This window comes from Protomyctophum parallelum, assembly GCF_964188405.1.
Source record: "Protomyctophum parallelum genome assembly, chromosome: 4".
NCBI lineage: Eukaryota > Metazoa > Chordata > Actinopteri > Myctophiformes > Myctophidae > Protomyctophum > Protomyctophum parallelum.
Genome location: NC_139700.1, coordinates 5,667,178 through 5,687,235, shown reverse-complemented (window position 1 = coordinate 5,687,235; position 20,058 = coordinate 5,667,178). Strand labels below are relative to the sequence as shown.

At 44.0% G+C, this 20,058-nt stretch overlaps 1 protein-coding gene across 4 annotated transcripts in view; it reads right to left on the bottom strand.

Moving 5' to 3' along the window:
- Positions 1-9,148: 9,148 nt before the first annotated feature.
- LOC310857889 (GRAM domain-containing protein 2A-like) overlaps positions 9,149-20,058 on the bottom strand; it is a 57,942-nt gene continuing 47,032 nt past the window's right edge. For 2 of the 4 annotated variants that reach the window (XM_083763858.1, XM_083763859.1), the window contains exons 10-13: positions 19,314-19,424; positions 17,132-17,225; positions 15,908-16,015; positions 9,149-13,191 (exon numbers count right to left, since the gene is read on the bottom strand). In XM_083763858.1, the coding sequence (XP_083619984.1) occupies positions 13,143-13,191; positions 15,908-16,015; positions 17,132-17,225; positions 19,314-19,424 (362 nt within the window). In that variant the 3' untranslated portion in view covers positions 9,149-13,142. The remainder of the gene's footprint in view (positions 13,192-15,907; positions 16,016-17,131; positions 17,226-19,313; positions 19,425-20,058) is intronic. The other 2 variants (XM_083763860.1, XM_083763861.1) reach the window with 2 other exon arrangements.

Below are 20,058 nucleotides of genomic sequence, written 5' to 3'. Positions count from 1 at the left end.
TCCACTTTCTGCTGAAAAGGCACAAAACCAACCTGTACCAGAGGTCCTTAAGAGCTGCTTGTCGTCTAGGAAAGGTCACTTACCTGGTCGATCCTCTCATGAAGTACTACTAAAAGCATTCCGTATTAATCCACACAATTCTATAAGTGTAAGGTATGAAATAAAAATGTCTGGCCCTCAACTTAGCTGCATGTCCAGAGATAGACGGCTCCTTGATCAACTTGATGCACCCCCGTAGGAAAGGAAAGACCCTGTGCATGCAGCTGCTACAATGACCAGCGCACCCCAGGTCTGTCTGAGTTACAGTCTTAGACCCGTCTTGCTTCGAGGAGGGCCTCTGTCGATGCGACCAATATCATCGACATCGGTCTTCCCCTTCACCCCCCCCTCTTCAGTTACTTCTGCCCTGTCACTAAAGACTATACGCCTCCTTACCGTTTCAGGGAAGCTACAGAACACAGACAGCTGCATCTGTCCGTCTGACCTATAGACAGTCACTCTCCACTGCCTTTGGACTGGCCTTCCACCCAACTCCCATGTGGCGGAGACGCCAGAGATGACTCTGGCCAGCTGCTGACCGTTCACCTCCACGAGGTCATAACGGCTGCCACAGCGGGCGTTCCAACACCTGAAGGGGGGCGTTAGGGTGTCAGGGTGGGACGGAGTCACCAGGGAACCAGAGAACTCCTGGAAGAGAACGTTGCTCTGGGTAGTCACCACGGCTTTTGGTGGCGTGGGAGGGCGGACTAGCACCCACGTCTTAGTACTGGGGACATAGCGCTTACAGAGACACCGGGTGACTTTACGGATAAAAGCTGGTCTCCACTGCTTTCTACGACGGTCATACCAAGGAAGCACTGGCCTCCACTCATTAGTACGCTGGTCAAAGTAGCATGCACAGGGTCTCTCCTCAACAACGGGTGTGACATCCTTCGGAGGTCTGAGAAGCTGCTTCTCAACTACTACTAGTGAGGAAACGTCACTTACCTCGTCGAACTGGCGGTACAGTTCAGGGACACACTCTGTGATGGTGGCCAAGTCGTCAGCTGTCAGGGCACGATTCACCAGGTTGTCCACGCGGACGTCTACCTGCCTTCTGAAACGAGCCCTGAACTTACCTGCACGTCCAGAGACAGCCGGCTCGTTGATCAACCTGATGCGATACTGCTCCATTCTGTGGAGAGAGAGAGAGAGAGAGAGAGAGAGAGAGAGAGAGAGAGAGAGAGAGAGAGAGAGAGAGAGAGAGAGAGAGAGAGAGAGAGAGGGGTGCTGCTGTGCCTGTGGAGGGAGAGAGAGAGAGATGTGCTGCTGTGCCTGTGGGGAGAGAGTACTGACAGAGCTGAGAGTTGTATAAGGCTGATACCTGTGAAGGAGAAATGTAAAAAAAAAAAGTGAAAGAGAAATGTAAAAAAAGAGAACAGATCTAACAATGAGTATTATTTATGCTACAAGTGGTTAGCTTAGGTCTGTGACTGCAGCTATGTTAGTTTGATTCAAAATGTAATGGCCGAGCCACAATTTGAGTTTTAAACCCAGTACAACGGTAATAATTAAGACGGGAACCTGACGGTGCAAAAAACAAAATTCTGTGATAGTAGTTGTGGCCTAGCTAGGCTACAACGGATATTACACCTTTCAAACGTTTATGAAAATCACAGACGAGGCAACGATGATACCAAAACCCAAATGCGTACAAACGTATTTGAAAAACAAAACTACAGACGACGATACCGACACAACTATACAGACGTTATCGATGCAAGGAGATACCGACAGCCTAAATGCTTACAAAAAGTATTTGAAAAACACAACTACAGTCGACGCAACGATACCGACAGGCGGCAACGGTATTCCCCGGCCCTTACCCCAAGCCCAACGTAGTAATTCGAAAATAAAACTCACTGTTCAAGAAGGAAAGCAAGAAAATTTGCGCTGGTGCAAAATAAACACTGGTTCCGTTCGTGGTTGTCGTGTGTGTAATGGTGGTCCGTTGGTGATGTATAGCTGATGAGCAGGTAGTTTGAGATTGCTGTTAGGCAAGTAGTAAATGCGACTGGTTCTGTGAAAGTCTCAGTGCATCTGCCTGAAAGCCGGTGCGAGCTACGCTACGCTCAGCTGTGGCCCACCCCTCGTCGTTGATTTGTCGGCTCGGCTGACTCAGGCTGACGTGGCCTATCGCTGGTCGCTGATTGGTTCGGCTGTGGGCTGTCGCTGGTCGTTGATTGGTTGGTTTAAATGTCAGTTTGAAAGTACGATTGCTGGTTTATTTTTGATCGCAATGAAATTATGTATTTCCATCAGCCGTGTGTGTGTGTGTGTGTGTGTGTGTGTGTGTGTGTGTGTGTGTGTGTGTGTGTGTGTGTGTGTGTGTGTGTGTGTGTGTGTGTGTGTGTGTGTGTGTGTGTGTGTGTGTGTGTGTGTGTGTGTGTGTGTGTGTGTGTGACATGGCTGGCAGCTAGTGTTACGGTGAAATTGGTGACCTGACGAAATATGTGATCATCTTGTGGACTTCTTGTCTTTGACACAAAAATACCGCTAGGTTATACTGCTATAAGTGGCAAGTGCTAATAAACAAACAGCAATGATTTGCGTATGGAATGGACACTGTCACTGACGTTATATGACGTGTTATATGACCTATTTCAGCAGGTCACCAATTTCACGGTAACATCGCCATGCTGGAATGAACGAGACTCGGCCGAGATTTTGGGTATGTTTACATGACATCACGGTGTCAGATCACGTTCAAGATATTTAGCAACAGTTCTGTAACTTCTGTAGCTACTGTCATGTCGGCCACTGTTACTGATTTACATAATGAACCGATACACCATTATGTAAATGTGGCCCACATGACAGCACTAGCACTCTATTGATACTAGTAAACTAATCTGTTCAATACACAGTAACACCCCCTGTTGTGTATTGAATAGATTGAATAGAGTAGTTAACCTTTCGACTTTTGTGTCGAAGACTAAAGTTCAAGGCCTTCTGTCTTGAACTTGACCATAGGAAACCTGAGGTGGTTCAGGGGAGTTCCTGCAAAATGTGTTTAGCCAGTACTTTAACCACGCCTGCAGAAGTGATGATAATGCTCTCTATATATTTCATCATAATACCAGCAGTTACCAATCCGCTGCTCTATGGAATCGGCACTAAAACCATACGAGTTGCGATTTTCAATCTGTTCTTTAGGAAAACGAGGAGGGTACCGAGATAAGAAGAGAAAGGACACTGCTGTATAGGCTATTCATTTACAATTATTATTTAATTGTATTTTATTATCATTGTTTCATTGTCTTTGCATTGTTTAAATTAAGCTGTTCTTTTTGTATAATTGCTACTACTATCATGTTATTTTGTAATACTAAATATTATAAATACTAGGCCTACTAGAAACTCAATTGACAATTTGTCCTAGCTTCTTTGAGGCATTACATTGTTCTCTTTGCATTTCTATTTTCTCTTCTCCAGATGTCTCCTCGCTCTCCTGTACTCCTACATCCTCTGCGAAGACCGGTAATGTGTCCCGAAGTGGCCGTATGCTAAAGACCCCTCTAGATTATTGGAGAGGTGGGCCGGTCATCGTGGGCAAAGACCTGAACGTCACAATTTATGATTCCTTTAATACAACCATCTGTCTTCCAGTAAGCTAATTACTAATTAACCTTGACATTGAACACACTTTGCTCTTAAATGTTACATGCTTGATGTAATTGACTTCTTTTACGGACATATTTCAACATCTTTTTGCAGTCGAGGCAGAGGTTTCCCAGTCTGACTGTGCAGGTAAGAATGCATGGAAATAGGTAATGTCAGATGTTGGGTGCATTTTTAAGGCTTCAATTGGCCAAAACTGCATATTGTCAGCTGAATATTACTTCCGTTTCTAAAAAGATTTTTGTCAGTTTCAATAAACTGTTTTAAATGTCAGCTGAATACTTTGAAGGGTTCGCCCCAAGCTTGTTAGCTCTGTATAAACCAGTGGTTCCCAAACTTTTTCATGTGAAGGACCCCCAAATTGACACTAATTGGCCCACGGACCCCCCATTTGAAAAGATATGCCAGGGACACCCCATAAGAGAAGATTTTTACGGCTCTAGCAGAGATTCTCAACCCGTTTAATTTCAAGGACCCCCCCCTCCCCCAGTTTGACATGCATTAGTCTATGCCTACGGACCCCCATTTAATGGCATTTCTATCTCTGGGACCCCCAATTTATATTGTAAAATCAACGGTTCCATTTGTACACTTTCAGAGTTACAGACCCATAAGGATCCATTTGGTTCCAAACTATCATTTAGCTGGGGTCCCCCCAGATGATCTGGAGGCATTGGGAACATTTCGTTCCGTCAGAGGAGGTAAGATGAAAGCTGACGGAATGACATTTCCCCAAGGCCAGCGATAAATTCAGACGAGCATTTTTGCCCTTCCCCCAGCTCGCCCACTGGTAATGTTGAGAAGAATGTTTCCTGTCATTCCTCCCCAGCATGTTCACTTTGGGTTTCCTCACACCAAACGACACACAGTGTGCAGTGGACAGAATCTGGAGGAGTAATATAAAAAAATCATGTTTTTCAAAAGTCGGCCTCCTGGTGGCGCTATAACAGGCCGTTCTGGAACATTTGGGGCAGAGGTTCATGTTGGCATCCAGGGAGTGTGTGTGCAAAATTTGGCATCGACCGGTTTAACGGTGGCGGTGGCCGGAGATTAGCTGGTTTGAGTTGAAAACGTTCGCTCTGAAAGAATATTATATTCAAAGAATAGCGCCACATTTTCACGATTTTTCAAAAATAGCAGACCTACAAGCTCATAGTGCCACGCTATGAGCTTGTAGATCTGCTATTTTTCAACAGCTAAAGCATAACATAATGCTTGAAACACCAAAAGGGGTTCCCGCCCAGAATGGGTTAAGACATTTCAAGCCACCTAGGAATGTGGTTCAAATCTGATCACAACATTTTTTATTTCCATGAGGATTTACACCGTTGAAACTTCATAAAGCAACTCTGATTGGCTTAGGACAATTATCTGATTTGGACTGACGGTGTGAACATGGTCTAAATGAAAAACTACAACATGATGTAGCGGAGTATTTTTGAGTTGTATTATGCAAGCAGTCTTTTTAATAGTGTTTTGTAATTGTTTTACTAGGCTTCTGTGGAGAGACACATGCTGGCCAAGTATCTCATGGAGTTGACGTTCCTTGATTACGCCATGGTTCACTACAGGCCCTCTGAGGTCGCTGCTGCTCCCTCTGCCTCTCTCAGCTGCTGCTGGGTGGCCTGCCATGGGTGAGTTGAATAGAATCATATGTTGGCTTATTATTACAGATAGATAGCTTGACATTTTGTCTTTTGATTTGAGTAAGTTTTCCATGGCTTGCAGACTACTATGTTAACAGAGACAGATTGCACCGCACATGATGATCCTAATGATTGTTTTTCATGTGTTGCAGACTCCTACAGACCAGCATTACACGACATATGATGAGGCTCACCTGAAACCAATAATGCAGCACATCGCCAAGAATGTCGTTGTCAGCGAGGGGAATACAAATGTCCAGGTGAGTTGGCACACAAAGACACTATAGGGTTGGGGACGTTAGTATAAATGTACCGTAGGTTAGATGGCATGTTATTTAGACAGATGCTAGGTTCATTTGTTTACCAGGCATTCTATAGTTTCTATGTACAGATCTTTTATTTTATTGTTATATTATTATAATGTTCAGACCCATGATCCTATTGAGACACTAGCTCTCTGCATGTGGTGTATGTTTTTACCGTAATTGCTTACTTTAGCTTGTTTCTCTGGACAAAGGTGTAATGCAGTAAGATGTTTACATGGATGAATATTGAATACTAAAATGTATATTCTCCACTAGGTTTAGTATAATGTAGTAGCATGTAATGGAGGAGTTCGATAGGGATGTTTAAATACATGAGTCCCTCTACACTAGGGTTAGTGTTAGTATAATATAATGGTGTAAGATGTGTTTAAATACATTCATTATAATGCTTTTTTCCCACTCTCCACTAGGCCGTCAAGATGAAGTACTCGGGGAGCAAGCTGGATGTCACTCACCTTTCTGAGCTGCAGTCATCTACTGTGAAGAGCCTAGCTGCTCCCCTGCTTGGCAATCCCTGAGGTTGAATCAGACATGCTGCCTTTCTTTGAAATGTTTTATTATACTTTTATTTTTATTTTTTTATGGGGGCTATCCCCTCCTATGCCCAGCTTTGCGAACACAAACACTATGATTTGATTGGCAGATCACCCCATAGCGATGATTTGATTGGCTGAGCAAAGTACATATTGAGGATAAAAAGTGAAGACAACTAAAGTGATTGGCCGGAATGACATTTGTGATGATTTGATTGACTGAACACGGAATGTGATTATAAGAGCCCCCTCACTCACACAAGTGTGATTTATTTGTATTTTTTTTATGGGAGTGAGAGCCTACTCCAAATGAAAGAGTGATGCAGTTTGGATGCGTGTGACGCAGGATCCATGAAGGAAGTTTTGTAAAATGTGTCTGCTCCTTCAAAGTTGTCAGCATTGTGCAGCTGAAATCATTCTCACTTTAAAGTTTACTTTAAAGTACTTTTTGTCAACAAAATCAGTTTACTTGTTGATCCTGACAATCTCACAGACCAAGCAATAGTATTAGCCTTTATATCAGAACTGTACACGTCTCCTGTATACTGCTACTGCTAGTGTTCTTTGCACTTCTAATGGATATTTAATCCCTCCTCGTGGAAGCACACCACAGCCAGACATTCAGCAGTTCTTTTCTCTTTTACGTTTTTTAAATCACTAATTCTACTAATTCTGTTTGTCAATCTACAAGCTCATGTGTTGAGACCTTGTAGACAGCTTGTTTGTCTCTGTACTACTTGTTTGTTGTGAAAATGACAATGTAACATTATGATGATCTGTGTACCGTCAAATATGTATATATGTAAATGGCAAACTATAGCAAAGGTCTCATGTACATTTTGTAAATACCTATGAATTGTGTAAATATGAATTTTGTAAATATCCATTAATATAATAAAATGCATACTTCATATTCATATTTTATAGAAACAATGTATTCAGATATATTATATTCCTATAATATTAGTTCAACATTATAACTATTATAACTATTCTATTGCAATATTTTGGCTCTGAAGAGAAAACACTTGATTTTGATCTCCTCAAGTGGTCCCTGGACCACTGGTTGAAAACCACTGCTCTAGTGAGAACATAGAAATAGAATATGTTTGCAGCTGATGTGGACATGAAACGAAACATGAAATATGACCTTATAGGCTTACATCAACTAAAAACAAAAAATAGTGACATCAATCCCCATTACTTACTTACTTAGGCCCGTCGCTCCCAGTGGAGCATAGGCCATCAACGACTCTTCTCCATCCAACACGGTTTGGGCTGTCCTTTCCGCCTCTCCCCAGCTGATTCCCTGTCTCTTCAGCTCCGCTTCAGTGTCCAGCCTCCAGGTGTTCTTAGGCCGCCCTCTCTTCCGCTTCCCCTGGGGGTTCCAAGTCAGTGCCTGGCGTGTTGTACTAGCTGCCGGTTTCCTCAGGGTGTGGCCAATCCATCCCCACTTTCTCCTTAGGATCTGTTTCTCCACTGGTTCCTGACTCCCTTTCCTCCATAGTTCTTCACTTCTGATTTTGTTTGGCCACCAGATCTTGAATATGCGCTTCAGACAGCTGTTCATAAATGTCTGGATCCTTTGCAAGGTCCTCTTCATCGTCCTCCACGTCTCTGAACCGTAGAGCAGTATGGATTTGACGTTGGAATTGAAGATCCGCACTTTGGTTGCCAAGGCTATCTGTTTAGAGGACCAGATGTTCTTCAGGATGATGAAGGCTGCTCTAGCTTTACCTATTCATCGCTCTCTGTTCCGCCCTGCATATCTAAAATGCTGCCGAGGTAGGTGAAGGAGTTTACTGCCTGAATTGGTTTGTCGCCTACTGTAATTGGGTTATTGTTCTGGGTGTTGATTGACATTATGTTGGTCTTCTTCTGGTTGATTCTTAAACCTATACCCAGGGATGTATTTGCCAGCCTGCTGGTGATTGTGTGACAAGAGAGCCAGGTCATCGGCAAAGTCCAGGTCATCCAGTTGTGTCCATAGGGCCCACTGTATGCCGTTTTTCCTACCTGCGGAGGGGGTCAACTGCTGAACTCATCCTGTCCAGTAGGATTCTGTTGAGAACCTTACCAGGTATTGAGAGAAGCATTATTCCTCTGTAGTTGTTGCAGTTGGTAAGATCTCCCTTTTTTGGGAGTTTGATGAGGATTCCCTCTCTCCATTCTTCTGGAATGTTCTCTTCCTCCCAGATCTTAGTGAAGAGGCTGTGGAGCATATTGACAGCAGTATGGATGTCCGCCTTAATAGCTTCTGCTGGTATTCCATCCGGTCCTGCCGCTTTGCCATCCTTCATGGACATGATGGCCTTTTTGATCTCTGCTTTGCTGGGCTTGTGACAGTTTATTGGAAGTACTGTCTCTGCTGGTGGAATGTCTGGTGCTTCCACTGGAGTAGGTTGGTTCAGCAGCTCTTTAAAGTGCTCCGCCCATCTTCTCCGCTGGTCCTCAGTTGTTGTGAGTGGGTTTCCTTGCTTATCTTTTACTGGCTTGTCTGCCTGCTGGAACTTGCCTGCTAGCTTCTTGGTTATCATATATAGCTCTTTCAAGTTGCCCTGGCCTGCCGCTGTTTCTGCTTGTCTGGCCAGGTTGTCTATTATGACCCCTTTTGTCCTTCCTAATCAATCCCCATACCTTCTCTTTAAGAGCGTCTGTCAAATGCCTAAATTGTAAATTGTAGAAGAGGTCACTGTGGAGACAAGCTTCGAGGAGAGCAGCTTGGAGAATACCCTTTTTAAAGTACTATAGTATGGATAATGCAGTAGTCACATTCTTGATCCTCTAGTCTTTATTTAAACCTGAGTTGTGACATACTTGGACAACTTTTCTGTCTGTTCACCAGCATATAGATGCTGGGGTTCAAGTGTTTAAATCAAATGGATAAAAAAGAACTACGGTATTTTTGGACGCCATAAGCTGTTTATTGATGCCAGTTGATGAGTTTCACAAGGTAGTATTTATTGGTCCTCTTATACACAGCCTGACTGAGCCGGTGGTTAAAAGAAAATGCAGGAAGCATAAACAATCATTTGTTTATTAGACTCTCTTGTTGTCTTACAGTCAGCGCTATACGGCGAGACAGTTTCACCAAAAATCTCAGACGGGAACCTTCTTACTGCCCCCTCCTTTTCACACGCTGTTCTTAATGTCGAGCCAAACATTTATTCACATAAATAAATACATCCAGACTATTAACTGTAGCTCTACTGTACATCACATCTCATCACGGGCCACGGAGGGATGAGAGCAACAACTATTTCCCTGCTTTTGGGTTGCAAGAGCACTAATTAATGACAGGCTGGATTGAAAATGTACATCATATTGGCCCTTCACAGTAGAAGAGACACTACTGGTTTACAGCAGCATGTACTGTACGTTACATATTGAGGGATCACAGCAGTACAGCGGTCGACTATTAGCTTCATTCAGACACACTTGACATCCATCAACTCTGTTGATGGTTCTCCCCAACGATTTGCGACGTGAAGAACCACAGCGGTCTCAGTTACCCCTTCAAGTAAAGATACTCAACCAAGACAAATAGCAGTGACTGTGACTACAATTCATTCATGTTTATTATGTCTTGTTCAAATCAGAATAATTGTTGGTAGGCCTACTACTAGGGATGGGCAATTCATCTGTCAACATCGACTGATGTTGGCCTTAAAATGCAATATAGAACCGATACCAAAAGAATATTTTGACATTGGTTTATATCGGTTATCGATTACTATATCAGATATCAGCCAGAATTGTCATATCGCCCATCCCTAAGGCTTACCAGCAATATTTATTCGCTAAACCAGAATAATTGTTGGATAACAAAGTGGATGGAATAGCATTAATATTTTCTCACAATTGGAATCTAAACCCAACTTATAAAGACTTTTAAAGACACTTTAAATAGTTACGGCTTCTCGTCTTTGTGGGGCAGAGTTTTAAACAAATCCTGACGCTGGACTGTGCTTGTACAGCAGTGGTGGAAAGTAACTAAGTACTTTTACTTAAGTACTGTACCTTTTGAGGCATTAGTACTTTGCTTGAGTATGTCAAATTCTCAGTACTTTTACTTCTACTCCACTACATTTCAGAGGCAAATATTATAATTGTACTACACTACAATTATTTGACAACTTTAGTTACTTTGTAGATTTTTGATTATCATTACAAAACATACATTAACCACTTCAGCCCTATGTACATTCCGCCGGCCATTTGAAAATAGCCAATGTGATGCATTGTGAGCTTGTAGAACTGCTATTTTCAAAATTTGAAAACTTGAAATTGGACAGTCACATTCTATATAATGAGTACTTTTTACTTTTGGTACTTGAAGTACATTTTGATGCCAAGATACCTTTGTACTTTTACTCAAGTACATTTTGAATTACGGACTTTTACTTGTAACCGAGTATTTCTATAGTGCCGTATTGATACTTTTACTTAAGTAAAACATTTGAGTACTTCTTCCACTACTGTTGTAACTTGTACAGTAGGTACAGCATTAGCACCACTGAGACCTTCACCCAGTACTAACACCAATAGCACAGGATCCGTTTAAATGAGCATACTGTAGTTCTGCCTGTGCAGTTTGCATTAATGTGTTTATCCCTCCTCCAGATAACATTTAAGCCACACACAGATCCCGTTTAAAAAGGCTCTGAACACTCATACAGGTGTTTTCCGTTAGGGCAGTGTGTGGGGGGGGGGGCGTGCACAAAAATTGGGTTTGATTGACAGGTCCCTCACAATCCTGTTATTAGTTTTGTTGCACCTCTAAGGGCAGGTCAATTTGCCTTATCATTCCCCCGAGGCTATAGGCGATAGGTTTTCTTTTGTGACATCCTAAAATTGTCAGCGTATACAGTAGCTCCACCCAGGTTTAACCTGACTAAACTCAAGAGGTTGCGTCCCACTCACTGTGCGAGCGAAAAGGGCAGAGTTTCCCGTAAAGGGTAGCGCCCACGTTGGCACATAAAGTGCCGTCACTCCACATGACGACCTGGCGGTTTGACACCTTGGCATGGCGTGGGCTACTCCCCCTTCGGTCGTGCGTGTGACTGTATACACCGTCCATGCTACAAGTGAACAGGAAACACCCGTATCATTGTTCAGGGCCTTTTGAATGCTTGATTTCAGTGCTCTGTTAAAGTGACAGCTTGGTCATCATCAGTTAACCCATTCTGAACGGGCACCCATTTTGGTGTCGGCATCATGTTATGCTTTAGCTATTGAAAAATAGCAGATCTACAAGCTCATATCGCGCCACCGAGTGGCGCGATACGAGCTTGTAGGTCTGCTATTTTTGAAAAATCGAAGAGCGACTGACATTTTTAGAATCTGATCTCAGGTCAGAATGGGTTCATCAGACCAGTGTGTGTCCAGCGGGAACCTCGTATGAATCTGATCTCAGGTCAGAATGGGTTAAGATACCAGCAGAGGTATCGCTGGGCAAGGGTCAGTTCACTTCAAGTTCAAATGGAAACGTCTCATGACGGGAACGCAGGTTGCAGCCCCCTTCCCTCCTAGGGACGCGGCGCTACACCAAATCAAAAGGGCTCCATGGCACGTGCGCAAAACAATCAAGAAACGACACTTTATGTGTTCGTTCGCCCAGTGAATGAACGAGCGTGCGTTCAGCGCACCGCCGCGCAGTCACGCACGGTGCCACCGCCAGCACGATCGCCGCTGCTCCCCGACTGGATTTGCTATTTTTCGAGTCTCCTCCCACCGAGTGGTTGGACGACCAAAAACACTAGCAGGGGGGTGACATCGGTGACCTATGAATACGGTTTTCGACGGAAGCAACAGCTGTATCTATTTGTAATAGTCTTGCAGAGGGCCTAAATTCCATTGTTAATCCGGCCCCTGGCCCCCCAGCATGTGTCCTTGGCCATGGCGTGAAACCAGTTCACCTAAATGAAAAACAAACTTCTTTACACCTGTATAAACCTGTGATTTGGCAATAAAGCTGCTTATGATTCATAATCATCAACAACTTGACAATGAGCTGGGGGCGGCGGGACAAACCGAACACAGAAGCAGAATGTGGTTTTAAAGATATAAGAGATATGATTGAATTTGAAGCGAACTGCCTCTAAGCAACAGTATCCCCCACCCTGTTAAAAACAGTAAAACATTTACAGTAGATGACGTTCACATGCTGCTGTCTCTCCTCTGGTCTTTCTTCAGCAGTTTATAATGTTTTTGGAACTAAAGGCGTTCTTCATGACGACACAATGGCATTCTTCCAATGACTTCCATCATACATTTCACGATTTTACACAAGCTAACATCATGTGTAATATTTGCTGGGGCAACACGCACACACGCACGCACGCACACACACTGTATCTCTCCGTCTCACACATGCACGCACGCACTCACACGTCTCCCCATCACTTAACACTCAGTACCATTATGATATAAAGTACATAACTTGTTTTTACAGCTAGATTCTCTTACATACCTACAACTCTATCTACACACCTGGAGCACTACTGACCACACAAATGTCAAGCATGCTTTACGTTTGGCCTCTGGAGGGCGACATGAGTCCACAGACTGGTCTGTAACACAGGTGCCTCCCACGCAAGCACCTCGTTGGCTGTGGTTGTCTCTTCTGTTCGTCTACAACCTCTACTGTGAGCCAATAACAACTCAGCTCTGGGTAAAGTGCATTCTACAGTGTGACTGGGACGTCGCTATAAACCAGGGTTAGTGTGTGTGTGTGTGTGTGTGTGTGTGTGTGTGTGTGGGGGGGGGGGGGGGTCTATTGAGATCTGTCCCATTGATTTCAGCGGGCGATAGAGATTGGCATGGCCCCTCAGTCCCGGGGCGTCGTCCTCTCTCCTGCTGGGAGGAGCCAGGTTTAAAGATGGAGAGAGGAGCCCCGGCTCACTGCCTGCCCTCTATAGGTCAGTCTGTCTGTGTAAGTGCAGTTTTCCTCTCTCCGATTGGCCGAAGTTGGGGCTTCAGGTGCCTGTCTTCTCATTGGCCAGCCAGCAGGGTACCTCTCCACACCTGTAAGAATCCATTTTTATTTCAGTCAATAAATCACTCTCTACAGACCCCCTCATTGGACCACATCACACAAGGGCTGTCAAATAAATAATTGAACAATTATTGTCGACTGAAATAAATGTACAATTGAAAATGTATACAGTGTATCAAATTAGTACAGTAGGTGTAGCTGACACCCACAACAGCTCTAAGGTATATTAATGACATGGTAAAATGTTGAAAATGAGTAGAATTCCCCTTTAACCCATTCTGGGCGGGCACCCATTTTGGTGTTAGCATCATGTTATGCTTTAGCTATTTAAAAATAGCAGATCTACAAGCTCATATCGCGCCACCGAGTGGCGCGATACGAGCTTGTAGGTCTGCTATTTTCGAAGAAAATCGAAGAACGACTGACATTTTTAGAATCTGATCTCAGGTCAGAATGGGTTCATCAGACCAGTGTGTGTCCGGCGGAAACCTCGTATGAATCTGATCTCAGGTCATAATGGGTTAACACCGCTGTATAGCCTACGTCCATCAGTAGTGTGCACTGTGCAGACACATTCCACGTTCATAACATGACTGAGAAACTTGCAAAGGAAAGCAAAGGAAAGTGCTTATATTAATCTCTCTGGCGTGAATGCACATTAACCCATTCTGACCTGAGATCAGATTCATACGAGGTTTTCCACTGGACACACACTGGTCTGATTAACCCATTCTGACCTGAGATCAGATTCTAAAAATGTCAGTCGTTCTTCGATTTTTCAAAAAATAGCAGACCTACAAGCTCGTATCGCGCCACTCGGTGGCGCGATATGAGCTTGTAGATCTGCTATTTTTCAATAGCTAAAGCATAACATGATGCCAACACCAAAATGGGTGCCCGGTCAGAATGGGTTAAGCGCTGGACAAACAAGAGGGGTTTTGTGGACAACTGTAAACGATTGCAGAATTGAACTGACTTAGTACGACTTCAATGTTTTCCGGCATGAAATAAATAGTAGTTCGTGTGACCTACGTGCTATAGCTCTTGACAATTATTGACAAACTTCTCATGGCTCTGACTTTACAGTACATGCATTACATGCGTTATCTGGAGGAGGGGATAAACACATTAATGCAAACTGTACAGGCAGAACTACAGTATGCTCATTTTTATGATGCATTATGCATAATAATCTCTGAGCTCAGTTGACGTCATTCCCATGGAAACACATTTAGCACGATAACTCATACTAATTTATTTGTCTTTGCATGACTTTTTTTGTAATTACTGAGTCATTCTATGAATTAAACTTAACCCATTCTGACCGGGCACCCATTTTGGTGTCGGCATCATGTTATGCTTTAGCTATTGAAAAATAGCAGATCTACAAGCTCATATCGCGCCACCGAGTGGCGCGATACGAGCTTGTAGGTCTGCTATTTTTGAAAAAAAAACGACTGACATTTTTTTTATCTGATCTCAGGTCAGAATGGGTTAATAATGAAACTGTCAGGATGTAATAGACATTTTTAGAATCTGATCTCAGGTCAGAATGGGTTAAGGCTTTTGTACCAAAGAATATTCTTGCAGACAAGTGAAGTAACCAAATAATGCATAACGTTGTCGAACCAAGGTCTCACCCTGCATTATTGTGGTTTGGATTTCCATGAAAGTTGCACCTTACACAGAAGCGTGTGGTTGAAACCACATGCAGGCAAAGTGAAACATGCCACCCTTATCTTGTTTGCCAGCTCAGTGGCCTCGCGGTTAGAGTGTCAGCCCCTGGGGGTTTGATCTCATCCCAGGCCAAGTCATACCAAAGATTCGGGTTCCTAACAATGGGACCCAGTGCCTCCCTGCGACATACTTAGCGTCATGTACTTGTACTGTACATCATGTCCAGGGGGGTGTACTTAACCCATTCTGACCTGAGATCAGATTCATACGAGGTTTCCGCCGGACACACACTGGTCCTGATGAACCCATTCTGACCTGAGATCAGATTCTAAAAATGTCAGTCGCTCTTCGATTTTTCAAAAATAGCAGACCTACAAGCTCGTATCGCGCCACTCGGTGGCGCGATATGAGCTTGTAGATCTGCTATTTTTCAATAGCTAAAGCATAACATGATGCCAACACCAAAATGGGTGCCCGGTCAGAATGGGTTAAGCAATATTAGTATATTAGTAATATTGCGACTATACAACAGTTACCCTTAAAAAAAAAACACGTCAACTCAAATTCATTATAACTAAGAAAAAAAGTATGATTTTAAAAATTCTTTCTTTCCCCATGTCCGTATACGTACCCCGACGCTAGGTGGCGTCATATCCCAGGTCTGTATATATATACGTACCCTAACGTATACTCGTCTTATACGTCTTAATAATCCATATAATGGTTGAGTCCAACCACAGGAATTGGTCCGGTTCCTATGGCAACGCCCCACCGTTCCCAGCTATGGGATTGAAAATATAACCACGGTGTAAAGCAGTTGAAAGGAGGATTTTCAAACCTCCAATAAATCGGATTCCAGAGAGAGCTGTCCTTGGTGGATCTTCTGCCATTCAAATTTCGGATGTAATTTGTGCCTTTTGTACCGCGACGCTCCCGCCATGTAAAAGCTCCTGACCAAAGGTAAACAGTGTGTGCTTGTTCCAATGATACTAGAGTGTGTGTAGCGAGTGTGTGTGTGTGTGTGTGTGTGTGTGTGTGTGTGTGTGAGTGTTCGAGGCTACCACACACCTGTCTCTTAGCGGTACGGTGGGCTGTGTGTTGAGGAAGGACAGCTGTTGTTCGAGGCTACACACCCTGAAGGCCAGGTAACAGGAGGACAGGATCAGCAGGATGATCCTAACAGACAGACAGAGGCACAGGCGGTCAGAATGCACATCAACAGTACATAGAATCTGCAGCAGTGATGACCTGAGATCAGATTCATACGAGGTTTCCACTGGACACACACTGGTCTGATGAACCCATTCTGACCTGAGATCAGATTCTAAAAATGTCAGTAGTTCTTCCGATTTTTCAAAAAATAGCAGACCTACAAGCTCGTAGCGCGCCACTCGGTGGCGCGCTATGAGCTTGTAGATCTGCTATTTTTCAATAGCTAAAGCATAACATGACGCTAACACCAAAATGGGGTTCCCGTTCAGAATGGGTTAACATTGTAAGCCCAGGACGTCTCCAGACGTCTTTATAATAAGACCCAAGACATCTGGGGACGTCTTAGCAAAAAATAAAATAATAATATATTTTTTTAATCGTCCAAAAAAAACGCATGGCACTCTACGTCTCTATTCTGAAAGAATCCATGGGCACAAAATGTGTTAAACTGTGGTGGAAAGTAAGTAAGTAAGTAAGTAAGTACATTGGGATGCACACGCAGATTAGACACAGCAACGGACCGACAACAGACATGTGGTTGAACATGCGCTGCCCCCGTGCTTATGACAGTCGGACCAATAGTATGTTTAAACTAAAGCCGATCTACAAGCTCACAATGGCACTGTGAGCTTGTAACATTTAGTAATATTAATATATTGACTATTTCGTCAGGCATTACGACGCCATCAAGGCCCGCTAAAATACATAAAATATATCATGAGGTTTTTTAGTTGGCTACAACTAGACTAACCCTAAAACCTTTCAGACTAAAATATAACGTAACAGAATTTTATTCAAAAGACTAAAACTAAATTAAAATTTGCTGTCAAAATCAACAATGCTGGGAGTGGGAACTCGAATTTTAAAAACTGTTTCATATAACACCAACCTCTAGATGGCAGTATATACCAGCCTACAACAGTCAGGTAGTTGTGGACCTATGTAATCTCTACTATACAGATGGCTTCATTAACAGCTGTGTAGGACCTTAAATGGCTGTTTAATTGGAGTATTTGTAAAAAGATTATAATATACGTGAAGATGTAAAGTGGTGTGTTTTTATTTCCCCTTTTGGCTCACAGTAGGATGAAGAACTTGAGCAGCTGGTATTCTGTGTGGCCCAGCTCTGGTACCGGTTCAGTTAACAGGATCTTCTCTGTCTCCAAAACCCTGTCTGCACGCACGCACGCACGCACGCACGCACGCACGCACGCACGCACGCACGCACGCACGCACGCACGCACGCACACACGCACGCACACACACACACACACACACACACACACACACGCACACACACACACGCACACACAAAGAACATTGTCATTCAGTTAATGCTGTCACCCCAGTGCCAGCTCTGTCTTCATGCGTTCGTGTGTTTATTAACAGCTACACTAGTAGGAGCTGTGTTACTATACTAATGGATCTATTCACAATGTAGACATTTAGTACACACTCTTACCCAGAGAGCCTTACAGTGAGCATACTGTACGTTACAGTACAAGTGAGATAAACAGGGCGAGGAGCGGCCGGTTTCGGGCCGTGGGTGGTTGGGGGGGTTGGCGTGCCGAACAGGAAGGGACGAGGCCAGGGAAAGTGTGCAGGCGGTCCCGGTTGAAAATAAATAAATACATAATAATACTAATGTGTCTGTGTCCCTCTGTCTGTCTGTCCCTCTGTCTGTCTGTCCCTGTGTCTGTCTGTCCCTCTGTCTGTCTGTCCCTGTGTCTGTCTGTCTGTTCCTCTGTCTGTCTGTCCCTGTGTCTGTCTGTCCCTGTGTCCCTGGGTCAGTCTGTCCCTGTGTCTGTCTGTCCCTGTGTCCCTGGGTCTGTCTGTCCCTGTGTCCCTGGGTCTGTCTGTGTCTGAGTCTGTCTGTCCCTGTGTCTGTCTGTCCCTGTGTCTGTCTGTCCCTGGGTCTGTCTGTGTCTGAGTCTGTCTGTCCCTGTGTCTGTCTGTCCCTGTGTCTGTCTGTCCCTGGGTCTGTCTGTGTCTGAGTCTGTCTGTCCCTGGGTCTGTCTGTCCCTGTGTCCCTGGGTCTGTCTGTCCCTGTCCCTGTGTCCCTGTGTCCCTGGGTCTGTCTGTCCCTGTGTCCCTGGGTCTGTCTGTCCCTGGGTCTGTCTGTCCCTGTGTCCCTGGGTCTGTCTGTCCCTGTGTCCCTGGGTCTGTCTGTCCCTGTGTCCCTGGGTCTGTCTGTCCCTGTGTCCCTGGGTCTGTCTGTCCCTGTGTCCCTGGGTCTGTCTGTCCCTGGGTCTGTCTGTCCCTGTGTCCCTGTGTCTGTCTGTCCCTGTGTCCCTGGGTCTGTCTGTCCCTGTGTCCCTGGCTGTGACCGAGCACGAACATAGCGTTATAGCTTTTGTTCACCACCAAGTGTCACTGTTGCACAGCCTAACACACAGACACACACAGGCCAGGGAGGAGGGCTTGTACAGTACAGTACAGTACAGTACAGTACAGTACAGTACAGTACAGTACAGTACAGTACAGTACAGTACAGTACAGTACAGTACAGTACAGTGACCCGGCCCATTCAGATTTTCTCACTTGTACTGGTTTCTCACTCAAATGCAGAGAGACAGTGTAGTGCAGTGCCTCAGTAAACTAGGATCACGAGTGAACCAAGAGCTTAGCAGGAGTCTAAACAATATACTTTGAAAGGTAATCTGTACATAATACATCTAAGGATACGGGGTAAACCATGAATATACAGTAGCATGTGCCTAAATAACATCTAAATGACATCGTGGTCAAGTAAAACAAGCCTGTCACTACTACGTCCAGCGGTGCTGAGATCCAGCACTGTTCGTGTTTAAATAGTCCTCACAGACCTTATAGTTTGATGTCACATTTATGATTTAAAGACACTTTTTTTTTTAAGCGACTACTTAATTTGAGTGGAGCCAAGTGTTTTTTTTTTTTAATTAAGTACGTATAGATGGTATATAGAAAGTGGCTGACTTGGAACAGCATCCATTTGGAAACCGAAAGTGAAACCTATATCACAATATCACCTGATGCTTCAGTATAGTTTTACTGGCCCTTATACATTCCTTTGGGGGAAAACAAGAGAACGTGCTTATATGACATTGGCGAGTCAGATATACAACATATAACGCTTATAGCGTTGATTTATATTTGCTTTCAGAGATCCGTGAAGATATACTCCCATTTTCTCCAGAGTTTATATATTCGTTATGCAATTCATGCCTCCCCAGTCCCCTCCCACACAAATGACATGTCTGTGTTTCGTGTCCTACTGACTCACCTGCCAGTGAGGAACCACCACCGGGAGGACGTAGAGACTTCGTCCTACTCTTCCCGCCCAACACTCCTGGCTGACAGGTGGCGCCGCAGCCCGTAGGATTGACTACGTGCACTGACAATTATAATAATGAGTTTGTATTGTATATCAACTCCTGTATACTCCTGACTACTGTATACCGCAAGCCAACAGACAGAAACAATCACTTAGCAATACTCCACTTATATCATGCCTCTAGACTGAAACCATGCAGTCAGCTGTTAAGATTATAACGTATTTGCAATACAGAGTCAAGAGTATGAAAGACAGGCTTAAGACATGTGCGACTGACAGAGTGAGATGGAATGGTGAGGAGACATTGCGCAACAGCATGTCTAAAGTCCAAGTGTTGGCTAGCATGAGCCTCTTTACGCCCACATTCTCCTCTACCTCCAGGGGGCGATCTATTGTATTGTCTACCAATCTCTCTAAATATTAAGCAGATAGTTAAACGTCATTGGCACACTTTATCCAGTGAGGCCAAAAATGCCACGTCATTCATGCACCCCCAGACAGGCAGAAAGATAAAAGTGAGGGGGGAAATTACTTGCAAAAAATAAATAGTTAGTATATGTTTTAAAGTATCCCTGTGTACAAAATCCCCAGTAGCTAGGCATTGTAATGCCACATGGCATGAGGTCTGTAGGTTGAGATTTCAGGGTACTGAATTGGTGAGTTATTTAAAAAGGAGCTGATAGAGACCGCTCCT